The following is a 13,951-nucleotide window of genomic DNA, read 5'->3' as shown; positions in this document are numbered from 1 at the left end:
CTCTGTGTTAAAGTTGCCTTTCATCTTTGAGGTCTGTGATTGGCTGCTGGCATGCTGCCTGTTCACCTACTTCTCTGTGATTGGTCCTCTCCTGTTCCTATGGTCTGCTCTGGTGCTGAATTTGGAGTGTATAAACGCCTGTACACAGAAATTGCTGCTTTTGTAATTTATGCACAAATTAAGTGGAGATGATTAGTGTGAGATGTTGGTGTGTTGCAAATTGGTTTATTGAATTTGCTGGTTTAAAAAAAACAAACGGAAAAACAGCTGATTGTGTGAATTACTCAAAGAGTCTCAAAGATGTCACTGTTGTTCTAGATTTTTGTTTCATATTGTAATTGGTCCGCAGGAACCAAAAGTTTGTATACATGTAAATATGCTTATATACATGTATATATGAAGAGTTAATATGTAAATTAAATTAAATAAAGGTATGTTTAAAGTAGAGGTGAGCAAAATGGACCTAAATAACAATGTGATATTTCAGGGTATTTTCCAGATAACAGTATTGTTGGTGATTTGAAAAAATAAAAAAAATATTTTATACAATTACGTATTTCAAGATAGTGGTGGGCAATATGGCCCTAAAATAATATCACGATATGTCAAAGTATTTTCTCGATAACGATACTTCTGGCGATATGACAAAACATTGAATAAAAAAAAAATATTTTAAGAATACATAAAAATTTAATTTTATAATTGCATAAAATATGATATGGCACACCCCTAACTGAGATATTAAAAAATACAAGAATTTTATAAGATTTGTAACAGAAGTTAATGATCCAGAATGTGATGATACTAATAATGCACTGCATATATCATCATATATCCAGGATTAAAGTAAAATAAATAATACTTGACAGATATAATCTGTCTCAAGTAGATATATAATGGGAATTTTATATATATATATATATATATATATATATATATATATATATATATATAATGGATTGGGATGGGTGATATGGCACGATATTTCAGGGTATAATATCGTCTATGATATTCAAAAAGGTTGGCAATATTATTGTACACGATACTATATGGAACACCCTTATTCCAAGAACTATTGCAACAGAATATATATATATATATATATATATATATATATATATATATATATATATATATATAACTTCACTTCTAGCACTCCAAAATCACTGCTATTGAATTACCATCTTCAGATCAATGCACACAGATGCATCGGTGCAGTGTTACATACATACACTAAATCAGACAGTAACATCTGGAAGATCTGGTATTATGGTGCTACTACAGCAGCAGCACCAGTGAGGGCTGTGGAAAAACCTTCAGCTTGTGCATCTTGAGGAGGTACATTGTGAAATCAACCATTTTCTGATTATCAGAAGTCAGAAATCACCATTGCAGACAAATAGAGACTTGGATTAAATTGTAGCTCTGAGTATGCTGCTTAATATCAGCTCACTTTATTTAATTCATCAGGTGTTGGTGTGGTCAAAGGTGTGGAAATATTCATTCTGTTCTTCTGACCACTTGGAACATTTTTATTCATCTTTATATAAATTGCTCTGGATAAAAGTGCTTTCCCAATATGTAATGTAATGTAAGTACACATTAAAAGAATGTCATAATTACTCAAAACAGCCCCAAAGCTAGCCACCCAGACACCTCTAAGAGCCTAGTGGATGAGTGTATGCTTCAATAGAGAGCTAAGTGTCTCCTCTTCATTAAATGACCATATAATGATTCACAGAAACGTTCGTCTCCCTGCAGCATGTTTTAAACCCATGTCATGTTCTGCTAAATGAGGTTAGTTTATGCGATGTGATTTCCTCTTTTTAACACTTGAATTAGGTTGGATATCCCACTGTGCATGTACTTTTTATGTACTAAATTAGTTATTATTGTTTCTAGATCTTTTTCTCTTCATGCATCTTGTTTCTAATGTTCATATGAATATGTTTCATCTATAAAGCTGATTTAACTGCTGTATATGTACAATAGATAATTAAGGGCTCTACTGTTGGCACCAGCATGCAACAGTAAATCGGGCTGTGTGTTAAGTATCAACATAAAGCAGTTACTATTCAATATATTGCAATATATAGCAGTAGTATATTGTCGCTGTCCAATAAAAAAGAAGTATCTCCAAAACAGCAACTTTACAGGAGAGATAAAAAAAAAAAAAAAACCTTTTAAACTTTTAATGGAAGTCAGTGTAAAAAGAGTTTATTTTAGGTAATTTTGAAGTATTTCTATTGTTCCGTTCATTAAAAAAAATTGACATAGTGTGAGGGACAGTTTGTGTATTCAAATTATGTAGTAAACTAAAAATCAACAAAAATTGCTTTTTATCCAGTCAGAACAGTGGTATTTAAAAACAAAGTTTTAACACAGCATACCCCACTGTCTGAAAGACTGTCTAAAAAATAAACACCATCGTCATCTTCTTCTTTGTCTTTTTTTTCAGTGCTGTGACCTTGGCTACCATGCTAGCCTAGCCCGCACCTTCAGGACCTATCTCTCAGCTGAGTATAATCTGGAAACTTCTCGCCATGAGGGTCTGGACCTCATCGAGAACGCAGTGGACAACCTGGACTCCCGTAGTGACAAGCACAAGATCATGGACATGTACAACCAGGTGTTCTGCCCGCCCATGCGCTTCGAGTACCTTCCGCATATGGGAGACGAGGTGAGGCTGTATGTTAAAGCTCATGTACGTTATTATCTGTTATCAGACCAGATTTCATAGTTACAAACACTGCTCTGCTTAAACCAGTGCTAAAGGGTTGGACAAGCACAACTTAATCCCTTCCAAGACTGACCTGCATTTCAATTCAATCTTCTTTCTGAAGGGTCTGATCTGGATCTTGCCATAGTGATCCATTTAGTTCAAAACCAGTTTTAATGGCTTAAAAATCCTACTCATCTTGTCTCATTTAGAAGGCAGTGTCAGAATAAAGGCCTTTGTAGCTAAAACAAAAAAAGCATAAATATATAATTCAAGGTTTAGTTGGTAGCATTTTCACTCAATAAAACAGAAGGCTAGATTATGGGTGCTTTCACACCTGATCTTGGTCGGTCCGGACTTTTAAACTTTTCAGTTTGGTCCAAACCAAAATATCAGGTGTGAAACAAGCCTCAAACCACGGTCCAGACAAAGGAGGTGGTCGTGGACTGGATTTACTGGTCTGGTTTGGTACTGGTCTGGTTTCCGTTTAGTTCTCCAGAACAGAGACTGGAACAGTATTAGCATTAGCCGATAAAAGCCACCTCTTTCTCTCAGTTCAGAGGTGAGTATTATTAGCCTGTAGCCTGCTGCTAACCTCGGCTAGCACTTCTGGAGCAGCATTAGCATTACCCACTAACACCACTAAGTACTAGCTCTATCGCCGTTCAGAGGTGAAATATATCGGCCTGTAGCCTGCTGCTAACCTCGACTAGCACTTCTGGAGCAGCATTAGCATTACTCACGAACCGCGCTAAGTACTAGCTCTATTGCCGTTCAGAGGTGAGTATTATTGGCCTGTAGCCTGCTGCTAACCTTGACTAGCACTTCTGGAGCAGCATTAGCATTACCCACTAACCGGACTAAGTACTAGCTCTATTGCCATTTAGAGGTGAGTATTATTGGCCTGTAGTCTTCGCGTTTACAGTGTTAAAGCAATCTATGTGAGACGAACTGCTGGCTAATATCTCCCTGGCTTACCGGAACACTCAGGGTTTCTCAGTGTAGCTCTGTCGGGTGACATTAGCCACTAACTGCTTGCACTAGCGGTTAACTGCTAATGCGAAGGCTGCTGCACCCAGCTTTAGTGGAAATCTGGAAATCTATGATTACTGTAAATAAATGAAAGAGCTTTACTCACCCAAATAAACAGGAGAGAAATCTATGTAGGTCAAACAGTGCTCGTTTGACCCTAAAATATATATATTTTTTTAATTAGCTTAGCTTAGTTTTACTAGGAAAACATAGTGACACCCCTGTGCCTTACTATTGTCGCATAATACGACTTATGTATAGAAATAGACCAGAAAATAGACGTTCATTGATAGTGCGCCTTATAATCTAGTGCGCCTTATACTGAGAAAATACGGTATTCTACAAACCAATTAACATAAAGTATAGAGAGACTTGGCCGATTTAGTTGAGGACGACAGGATATAATTCACTCACTAAACTACAGTGTAAAACCAAAACTAACCAGACCAAATATATACAATGTAACAAAGACATGAACCTTTGTGTGGTCTCTGGTCTGGACTTTCAGGTGTGAAAACACCCTATTAAATTTTGATTCAGATGTTACTGGGTGCCTTCCTGCTTTAGAAATCTGCCTGAGAATGCAGCATTTCTTTCAATTCAGACACAACAAATATCTGAGCTTTCAGTTTGACAGGTTCCTTCAAAATCCTCTCATCTAGATTTTTTGTTGAATATATAAAGCTGTAAAACTTGTCCAACCTGCCAGTAATGGGTTATGTTTAAATTGGAAAGAGTGAAAATGTTAGTTAGTGTGAAAATGTTAGTTGTCACCATTGAAAGGTGCGAGTCAGGAAGAGATGATATGTCTGTCTGTGTATTTCAGGTTTGTCAGGTGAGTGCACAGCAGCCAGTTCAGACGGAGCTCCTGATGCGCTACCATCAGCTACAGTCTCGCCTGGCCACCCTGAAAATCGAGAATGAAGAGGTGAGACTCTGTTTGAATGAGATACCTCAGATCACAATCTGCTGAGCTGTTGAAGCGTAGGAGCCATGAAGTTGAGGCCTGTACTAGTCCATCTGGTTGTCAAGTTGACACACATTGGGCCCTATCATCGCAATGCTCTTTGTTTCCTTATACCCAGTCAACAGTCTATTTTCACACCTTGCGCCCGCACCATCAAAATAGTGTTGGAGTTTAGGAATAAATCTACGCAGATGGGTGTGGTGGTCTGGAAGGAGGTGTGTTCAGGTACATTTCTGGCATGTTGCTATTTTGGCGGCGCAAAACTCAGGTGCGCCACTGACTGAAATAAACCTATCAAACCTAACAATCAATCATCATTGAAGAGTCCATTCTTAGGGGTTTACGCTGCGGTTTGCTGCAGAACCCAACTTTAAACTTAACAATGAACAGAATAAAAAATAAAATAACATTGCTGTTCACTTAAATGAGCTGCTGGTCAGTATCCTCTGCTGAGATGCACAAAGCACCACACTGTTTAGATACAAACACGCCAAAGTCAGAGTGCACCTGTCTCTTAAAGGGAATTTTAAGTGACACACTGATTTATTTATTTCATATTACGTCCAAAACACACAATCATAATTAATTAAGAAAATTTGTTCAGGCCTTTTGCGTGTTTTTGAGCCGTGCAAGGAGTATTGTTTGTGCTCTTACAATACCAAAGACACACCGACACGCCCTAAATCCAGCAGTGTGATCCGCAATTGACCGGTACACTATAGATCACTAAAATAGAACCCAATAAAGTGATTTCTGATTGCTGCGGTAAAAAAATGATGTTAAACAAGATTTGCGACCCTGTACATCAGTTCCAGTCCTCAAAAAGCATTTTTTTTATTTTGTAGATATAGTCACTGTATAATTTTATAGTTGTAACTGGATTATTTGTTCTTCTATGTGCTGAATAGTTAGTCGTTTCTGACCCCACCTTATTTTACATGACTACAAGGAATGTTACCAACACAACACAAATAGAGCTTTATTTATATCCATTTACAGTATATCCACCACCTTCCAAAGAACAGGAGCTGTGTCTGTGGTTGAAGGCACTTATAAAAAATCTAAAAAATAAAATCTATCCACCTACATATATCTATGCCTGCTTATACCATTCAGTAAAGAGAAAATGCTGGGTTATGAAGCTCATATGAAGCAGAAGAGTCCTTGCTCCCATGCTCATAGATAAGCTATGGGACATCTGCTGGCCTGCAGACTGGTATTACTGAACTGCAACTTTTCTTAAATCTATATCTAATTGTTTGTTCACAAGCAGAGAACAAGCAAAGAATGCATCAGCTCTTAATAAAAGGAAAGGAACAGAATATAATTTGTTGAGCTGTTTTATTGTTGGTAACACTTGACCTGTTTTCCAAAAGCGACAGTGTAGATAAATACAAAAATACTTTAGAAACGGTTCATTCTTATTAAAGTTGACTCTGTTAAAGTCTCTGGAGTGCAACATCTTCTAAGCTTTGATCTGTTATAGCATGTTATAAAGTCACCTCTCCTTCCTGTGTTGGAAATAACAGTAGTTTTTAAATATTCTGAACAATATTGTGTTGAATGCTTATGCCCCCGGCAAGTTCAACAGCCTGAAAACATATGTCTTGAACAAACATCCTGGTGAAGACTTTAAATTAGGCTGTGCACGGGGAGATGCTTGATCTTCAGCAGTGTGAGTCATAGTGCTTCAGCCTCTGCAGCTTTTGTGCCAGGAGTCTGCTGTTCTGAGGCTCCTTAACTTCAGTAAGACGAGTTTCCATCTTCTCTTTCTGCGGTTTCTAAAGCACTCAGGAGGGTGCATGTGAATAGCAAGCAGAGTCATTTAATTTTTCAATATTCAGACCACCTTTCCTGGGAACAGAGGGAGTATTTTTAGAATTCTCCTTCTCTGCTATTGGTGATTTCTTTTTTTTTTGTGTGTGTATGTGTGTGTATATATATGAGTGTGTGTTGGGGTGAAACAGTTAGCTGTTTGTGTGTGTGTGTGTGTGTGTGTGTGTGTTGAATCTGCTGAGGTACTTCTTTTGTTGATAGGGAGCAGAAGACAGCATGCCGAGATTTCCCACTAAGTGTACACAGGTGCTAATGGACTCCATAATAGCCCCCGCCTGTGCGTATTGATGGCTCCATCTAGCCCTTATCACTCTGTGTCTCATAACCAGGCTGTAATGGACGATTTGTGCCACGGACAGAATATGCCACATTAATCTGAGGGCCCATAATAAGGTCCCGGGGCAGGTTTGTGTATTATCTCTTCGACAGGCAGACAGGCCTCATTTTCAGCTGCTCGAATGAGGGATGTTTAACCCTTGGGTCATCCACAATCCTGCCCTCGGGGGCTCAGCTTAGGGTCCCGTGGACTTGGACTTGTCTGAGCGTTCACACAGAGGTCAGATGAAGTGTGCCTCCATTTACCATTTGAAATTGAAGCAGCAGTAAGCAGGAACACCCCTGACCCTGCGTCAGTCTGCCTCTGGTTGGTCAGTTTGTATATGCAGTACTCGTGTAAACATTCGCAGACTTGTGTTAGATTACTTTAATAAGCCGAGTTTTAGCATATTATACTGAAAGGGCAGTGGCACTGGGCCACAGTTCACTCTCATAACTGCATAACTTACATATTGGTTTATAGAAGCTACTGAATAATTTATAGTTGCTACTGAGCTCAGTAAAGACTCTTTAAGATTCATAAATTGCCGGAAAGAGCTCTCTGGAGCACTTCGCTGTTTGTAAAGGAGTCGTGCGAGTGTGGAAACCCTGTTAAATCGGAAACAGCCTCTTTGTAGTTAGACTTGGACTTCAGTCAGAGCCGAGCTGCAGTTTGCAAGACTTTGCACTTTTGGAAAATGCTTGAGTGTGGAATTGGACTTGGTCTGGTAATGATTTGAGACTTGTGGATATGTGACTTAATGAGACTCTGCTCTTATATATCAGTGGGAGGCTGAAGGATGTAGTCAGATCCTCTGAGATCTGAACACTTAGGCCCAATCTCATTTCACCCGTGTCCCAAATACTTTTAGTTTAGTTTATTTCGTTTTTTGCTAAATATATACGCACATAAAAAATAGATAATAAAAAAAGAGAAAAAAAAAAAAAAAAAAACATCCTGTATCTTGCGTTTAAACAATCAATAAAATCTGAAAAGGTATAGGCTGAAGCTTTAGCTTATTTTGCCTGCCCTTTTTTTCCTCACTAATATATATAATAATAATAATAATAATAATAATAATAATAATAATAATAATAATAATAAAAGTAAGTAAAAGTAAAGTAAAAGTAAAAAAATATATAAAAAAGTAAAAAAAAAAGTAAAAGGCCAAAAGTAAAAGCAGTAACAAAAGAAATAAAAAGATGAAATGAATAAAATAAATGAAATAAAAGGGCTAAATGGTAAAACATAAAATTAGATAAAAAAAAACACAATATAACTAAAATAAATAACAAGGTAAAAGAAAAACTCAACTTAAACAGTTACAGACTGTCTGAAGGTGGTTAAATATTATAAGTTTAAAATGATGAACATATTGTCTAAAGCAATGCTTAAACTTAGGATGTTTCCTCCGAATCTTAAAACACACCCTGATCTATTTATTAGTCAATACAGATAATATACTATTAAATAATGGTCCTTTAATATTAGCATTAATGTTTTTTAGACTGCCTTAAGAAGAAAGGCACAGTAAGGAAATCAAATCCCAGCTTGAATTTAATGCAAGAACTGTTTTCAATTGACTTTTTAACCTGCAGTGGCTTAAAGACTTCCTGGTCTTGATTAACTTAATATATATATGAATTAATTAATAAAATAATACTAGAGTATTAATATTAGAGTTGAATTGGCTTTGGTATACTGTCTTAAAACCTGGACTTTCTTGTACTTGCCGGCAAACTGATATTTTGTCTTGATATCTCTGATACTTAGCTGTGTGCTTGCTCTTTGCTGGCTAGGTGCGCAAGACCTTGGATGCCACCATGCAGACGCTGCAGGACATGCTGACGGTGGAGGACTTTGACGTGTCTGATGCTTTCCAGCACAGCAGATCTACAGAGTCTATTAAATCTGTGGCCTCTGAGGGTTACATGAGCAAGCTGAACATTGCCAAGCGACGGGCCAACCAACAAGAGACTGAGGTCTTCTACTTCACTGTGAGTGCGCCATGTGTTCTTCTCTCAAACATGCAGATCTAATGGTGTGTTACATTTTGTGGAACTGCAGCTATTTAGCATTCCGGATGCTTTGTAGATGTGTGTTCAGCCTTATTATTACAGGATTAGTTTTACATGATGCGCTCCTGTGTCAGTAAAGATTCCAGCACCTGTTAAACAAGCTGTAAAAAGTAGTAAAAGGAATTTAAAAAAAAATTCAATTTAGTGTATATTTACATGGCACAGATATCTTAGGGCATTTGGGTCTGTTCCAAACTTCAGATGTTAAAAAAGTACAGTAGTCAAATCCAGAAGACCAGCTTCTTGCATCTTTAAGCAAGTAAATCCTGTAGCATAGCCTGTAGTCTACATTTTTTACATAAATATGTAGCTGCTAATTTTCAAATTAACATTTGATTATTACCATAAGTGGGTTATAGTATTGTTTTTTTTAATCATGTGTTTTTGAAAGTGACAGTAGTGCATAAATTGAGTAGCCGCTCCCATTTCAGTAATGTATGCTGAGATTTCTAATCCTGGGCGAATCAGTAGTAAATTTTTCTGATGTCCTGTACTGAAAACACATTACTCCACCTTACTGGTTAAGTAAGGTGAAAAAAATAAATAGACTCAAAAAAAAAAAAAATGTAATGATTAATAGTTTTGCTAGTACTTTTTTGAAGGAAACTTTTTTAAACAATTTTTTACCAACATAAAACTTTTGTTTTTTTTCCTCCGCAGTCCAGCCCTAGATCTTGCTTGATTGTACTTGTTTGTGGTTTTACTGTCTGTCATATGGTGTGTGTGCGATATCACTTTTATTATCAAATTGCGGAACACGGTGTGTTGAACACTGATGTTAAAATTAAAGTCTAGCCAGCATGCCCTATCACTCATGAAATCTCAAAGCGCTTGCGACAGGGCTCCATGCCTTACCGATGAAACGGAAATTAAACTCTCCTTTCGGAACAGATTGAATTAGCAGCGTGCAAAACACACCGAAATCTGCTCTTCATCTGCCGTAACCGACAACTCTGTCCTGTTCATGTCAGAGCCCATTAAAATCATTAGCTCCCTGACGCCTTCATCTGTGTCCGCAGAAATTCAAAGAGTACCTGAACGGCAGCAACCTCATCGTTAAACTGCAGGCCAAGCACGACCTGCTGAAGCAGACGCTGGGAGAAGGTGAGTACTAGTGTAACGGACCCTGTGCTCATGCTAAATGCTAAGAGTGAGTGTCAGGTCTTGCGTGAAGGTCTCTCATTATGACTTTGGTCACTGCGGGATACCGGCTTGGAAACTGTCGCATTAAGGTCTGTTTGAAAGCGCAGGTCTCTAATGAAGGGCGCTGTTAAGAGGTCTGCGTTTGAGAGCGGATGCTTTGCCTTTCAGCACAGGCTTTTATAAAGTGTTTGTAGTAGAGAAAAGCAGTTAGGAGCAGAAAGCAAGGTCAGCATCAACAAAGCAGGGGTTCCACTGTGTTCTCCTGGGAGCCTTCTTGTTGTCTATTGTAGCATCCAGCTAAGAAGCACCTGATCAAGATGTATTTTCTTTTTGTCAGCTTGTTATATAGCACTGCTTTTTATCTCTACTTTCTAGGGCTGTGTATTGGCAAGAACTTGGCGATATATAATATGTATTATAATATAGGCGTTACAACACAATATATCACAATATATCACTATATTTGCAATACTGTATGTAAGGTAACTATAGGTGTTTAAATAAAACTGTGGACAACATTGTCATAGTAAAACACACTATTTTATTAATAAAATCAAAATAAAACAAAATTTTATATTTTATCCGAAATTCCACCAGCTAAAATACTTTTCTGGAAGTTCTTCATATGAAGACACTGATTTAGGTCTGTGATGCTCAAGTTATAAACATTGTCGATGCCATAAAATAGCCAACATGTTGCTGATATGGCACAAAACCCAAACAAACAAAATCATTTACCCATTCAGAACAGTGATATATGAAGGTTGTTGGTCAGGGCTTAGATACAACACAAAATGGCCAAAAAAGACATCTTTACATGTAAACTAATAATTAAAGATTTATAATGTGAGGTATATCACAATATTGACATTTTCTTACACCCTTATTCCTTTCTTCTCTTCAGATTTTTCGTAATACGTCTTGTCATCTCCTTTACAGCCAATCAATCAGTGGCAGGGTTCTAGCAGCTGCTGGTGCGATGGGTCTTAATCTAATGGGGGTGTGTCATGGGACAACCCAGCTGAGGCCTGCTATGAACATGTCTGTTCACAAATTCGGCCCACCTCCCCCCTGCTACCCACCGACCCCTGCACTCAATTACACTGCAGCTTCATCAGCTGAGACACAGCAGACAGGGGTTAAGTTGTCTGGGTTCTGTGTGTGTGTGTGTGTGTGTGTGTGTGTTTAGGAGTGTGTGTGTGTCTGTGTGTAAGAGTGTGTGTGTGTGTGTGTTAACCCCTACGTGAGTCCCTGTGTCACATATGGCAGCTGCAGGTACCTCCCCTGTTTTTAATTATTCACTTAATTGGTCCTAGACGCATTAAACCAATTGGGCTAAAAAGTCCGTTCTGCTCCAGTAATATTATCAGTGTTGCCGTGGCGCCGGCCACCTGGCCAAAATGGCGCGCTTATGCTCCTGGACGTCTGAATGAGCGATCCAAAACAACACGAGCACGCTTGGATGTGCTCCAGCCATCTGAATAAGCGAATGATGCTTCAAAGCTGCATCCTCTTTCTAAACCAGTGAGTCTGAACCAGCATTGTAAAAGAGCTCAGGGGGCTTCTGAAGCAATTTTGTTCCTCCTCAGCTGCCAACACAAAAGACTTTCTAGGAGAACGCGCAGCGGAGGCACACTCAAAAGCACTCCATTTGATATGCAGATTTGCAGAAGTAAAATTATTTAAGGACCTTTCTCAGTTGCTCGAGTAGCTCTCTCGCAGCTCCATTGCTTATAGCATTACATGGAGATTTAGTGTCAGAAAGAGAGCTCAGTTCTGCATTGTGCAGCGTTTTGAGACCAGGTGTCTTATAAAAGAGCTGTTTTTACCGAATTTGGCGAAGCTGTAGCTGCTGGAAAAAAAAAAACAGTCAACAAGAAAGATGCATGCTTCACATGTTTCTCATGCTTTGTGGCCTTCAGAGATGCTTTTTCTGCCAAACCCTGAAGAAAACTGCAGTGTTTTTCATTGTGTTTCATTTGAAAGTCATGAGTGATGGACGATATGGGAGAAATATAAAAGCAGATATCAGTTGATCTTGGAAGTTGTGTTTAGTACTTGATTAATTATCTAGCTCACTTTTACAAGTATTCTGCTTTTCAGTAGAGGCTCTTATTCAGAGCAGTTTACAAAAAAAAGATAGAGTGATTCTTTAATTGAGGCTCTCTTTACCATCTTTTTAAAAAAAGATTTAGCCCTAACAAATTAATTTAAATACATCAAGACAATGTTTCATGTTTTGCTTTACAGTCAAAATATAATAATTGCGAAGAATGAGATTATATAAAAATCAAATATTTCATATCCGTTTGCCAAAAGGCATACTGGAAACATTCCTTATAAGTTAAGAGTTCACTTTTTCGATTTTTCAGTATTTTCTAGAACTTTTTTTTTCGGAGGTTTTAAAGCCTGACTAAGAAACCTTAAAATAATGATTGTGGAATTGGAAATTTGTAATTATTATCACCAGGTGTAATTACCATTACAGCAGACTTTGTGTTGATAATGATGTGCTTTTTCTTAAAAAAAAAAAAAAACCCGAAAAAAACAAGTTATATTTTATTTTAATGGGTTATGAATTTCTGGACAATGCTCAACAGCCAGTATAAGATTATAAAATTCAAACACATATAAACACACATATAGTAACGCTATAAATGGTAATGAAGGTAAATAAATATATTCTGCAATCCTTACAGAAATGATACACTGTTATGGTCATGACTGTAATAAATGGGTGTAAAAAATGTTATGTTTAAAAAATATGCAAAGATAGTCAGATAGATATGACAAATAATACATTCTGTGCACTTTACGTCGCAACAAAAACATTTTTAATTCAAACCTTTTTTTTTAATCATTTTTAGAGGAGAAAATTGTGAAGGTCTGGGTTGAAGGCCAAAGAAAATCAAAGTAGTGATGTTTAAAATATAAAAATCCTAATAATTCTAGACTTTCTTTCATGAGAAGACTTTAAAAACACTGTTTTAAGTCATAAAAAACTGTACACTCTCAATAACTCAGAATACAATGTCCTACTGGTGCAGTGTAGAGTAATACATGCTATATAATATTAATATAGTAATTAATAATTAATGAATAATGTTACTGCAGAGGATTAAATGAGTAAGCTTCCTTTTGTGGAAATGTTTAGCACATTATCTTGTAATAAACACTCATGCTAAGAATGCTAACAGTAGTTTTTACTCATAAAGATAAACCTTATGCCCTGTAGAGCTGTGTAGACTGATAGATGGTAGATGATAATTAATAATAAATAAGTAATGATGCCGTATGAGCTGTAATGACTGTCTTCCTTCCCTGGAACATTATTTATATATTTCAGGATACACAGAGTTCATAGTACCTCTTTTCTGAGAGAACAATGCCCTGATCTGTCTGTAGCACCAGTAGAGCAGTTTAGACAGATAAATGATAATTATTGTTTTGGTGAATATTTTAATTTGGTGATGCATATTTGTAGGTATGTGTAATATTTAAACTCTTTATTTTGTAAGACAGTATTTTTAACAAGAATGTATAACCTGGGGTCATATGAGTGAAGAATACACTATTGTACTTCTAGCTTATTTTCATTATGTGCATTTTATTATTAGAAATGCATTCATAAATATGATTCAGGGACGTTTTCTTTTATGAAACATTGCTTAGCTCCAAGAACATGCTTCTATGCCTGTTTGCATAAATGTGATTCAACAATGGCCACTGGAAATATATTTGACTGATCCGACCACCCACCCCATGTCTGTTTGTGTTGTCTGTGTGTGTGTGTGTGTGTGTCAGTGTCATGTGCTGTCATGTCTGTCAACTTGTAAAAGGTATTTTTTGTCTTGATTTTC

The 13,951-nt window shown here is 37.1% G+C and overlaps 1 protein-coding gene across 2 annotated transcripts in view; it reads left to right on the top strand.

Annotated features, from left to right (window-relative positions):
• Positions 1-13,951, top strand: part of srgap3 (SLIT-ROBO Rho GTPase activating protein 3) — a 152,555-nt gene that overhangs the window by 104,155 nt on the left and 34,449 nt on the right. For both annotated transcript variants that reach the window (XM_049479080.1, XM_049479079.1), the window contains exons 7-10: positions 2,459-2,680; positions 4,578-4,679; positions 8,670-8,867; positions 9,968-10,052. In XM_049479080.1, the coding sequence (XP_049335037.1) occupies positions 2,459-2,680; positions 4,578-4,679; positions 8,670-8,867; positions 9,968-10,052 (607 nt within the window). The remainder of the gene's footprint in view (positions 1-2,458; positions 2,681-4,577; positions 4,680-8,669; positions 8,868-9,967; positions 10,053-13,951) is intronic.

This window comes from Astyanax mexicanus, chromosome 5 (genome assembly GCF_023375975.1).
Source record: "Astyanax mexicanus isolate ESR-SI-001 chromosome 5, AstMex3_surface, whole genome shotgun sequence".
NCBI lineage: Eukaryota > Metazoa > Chordata > Actinopteri > Characiformes > Acestrorhamphidae > Astyanax > Astyanax mexicanus.
Note: the sequence above shows the minus strand (reverse complement) of the source record. Positions and strands in the feature narration are given on the sequence as shown.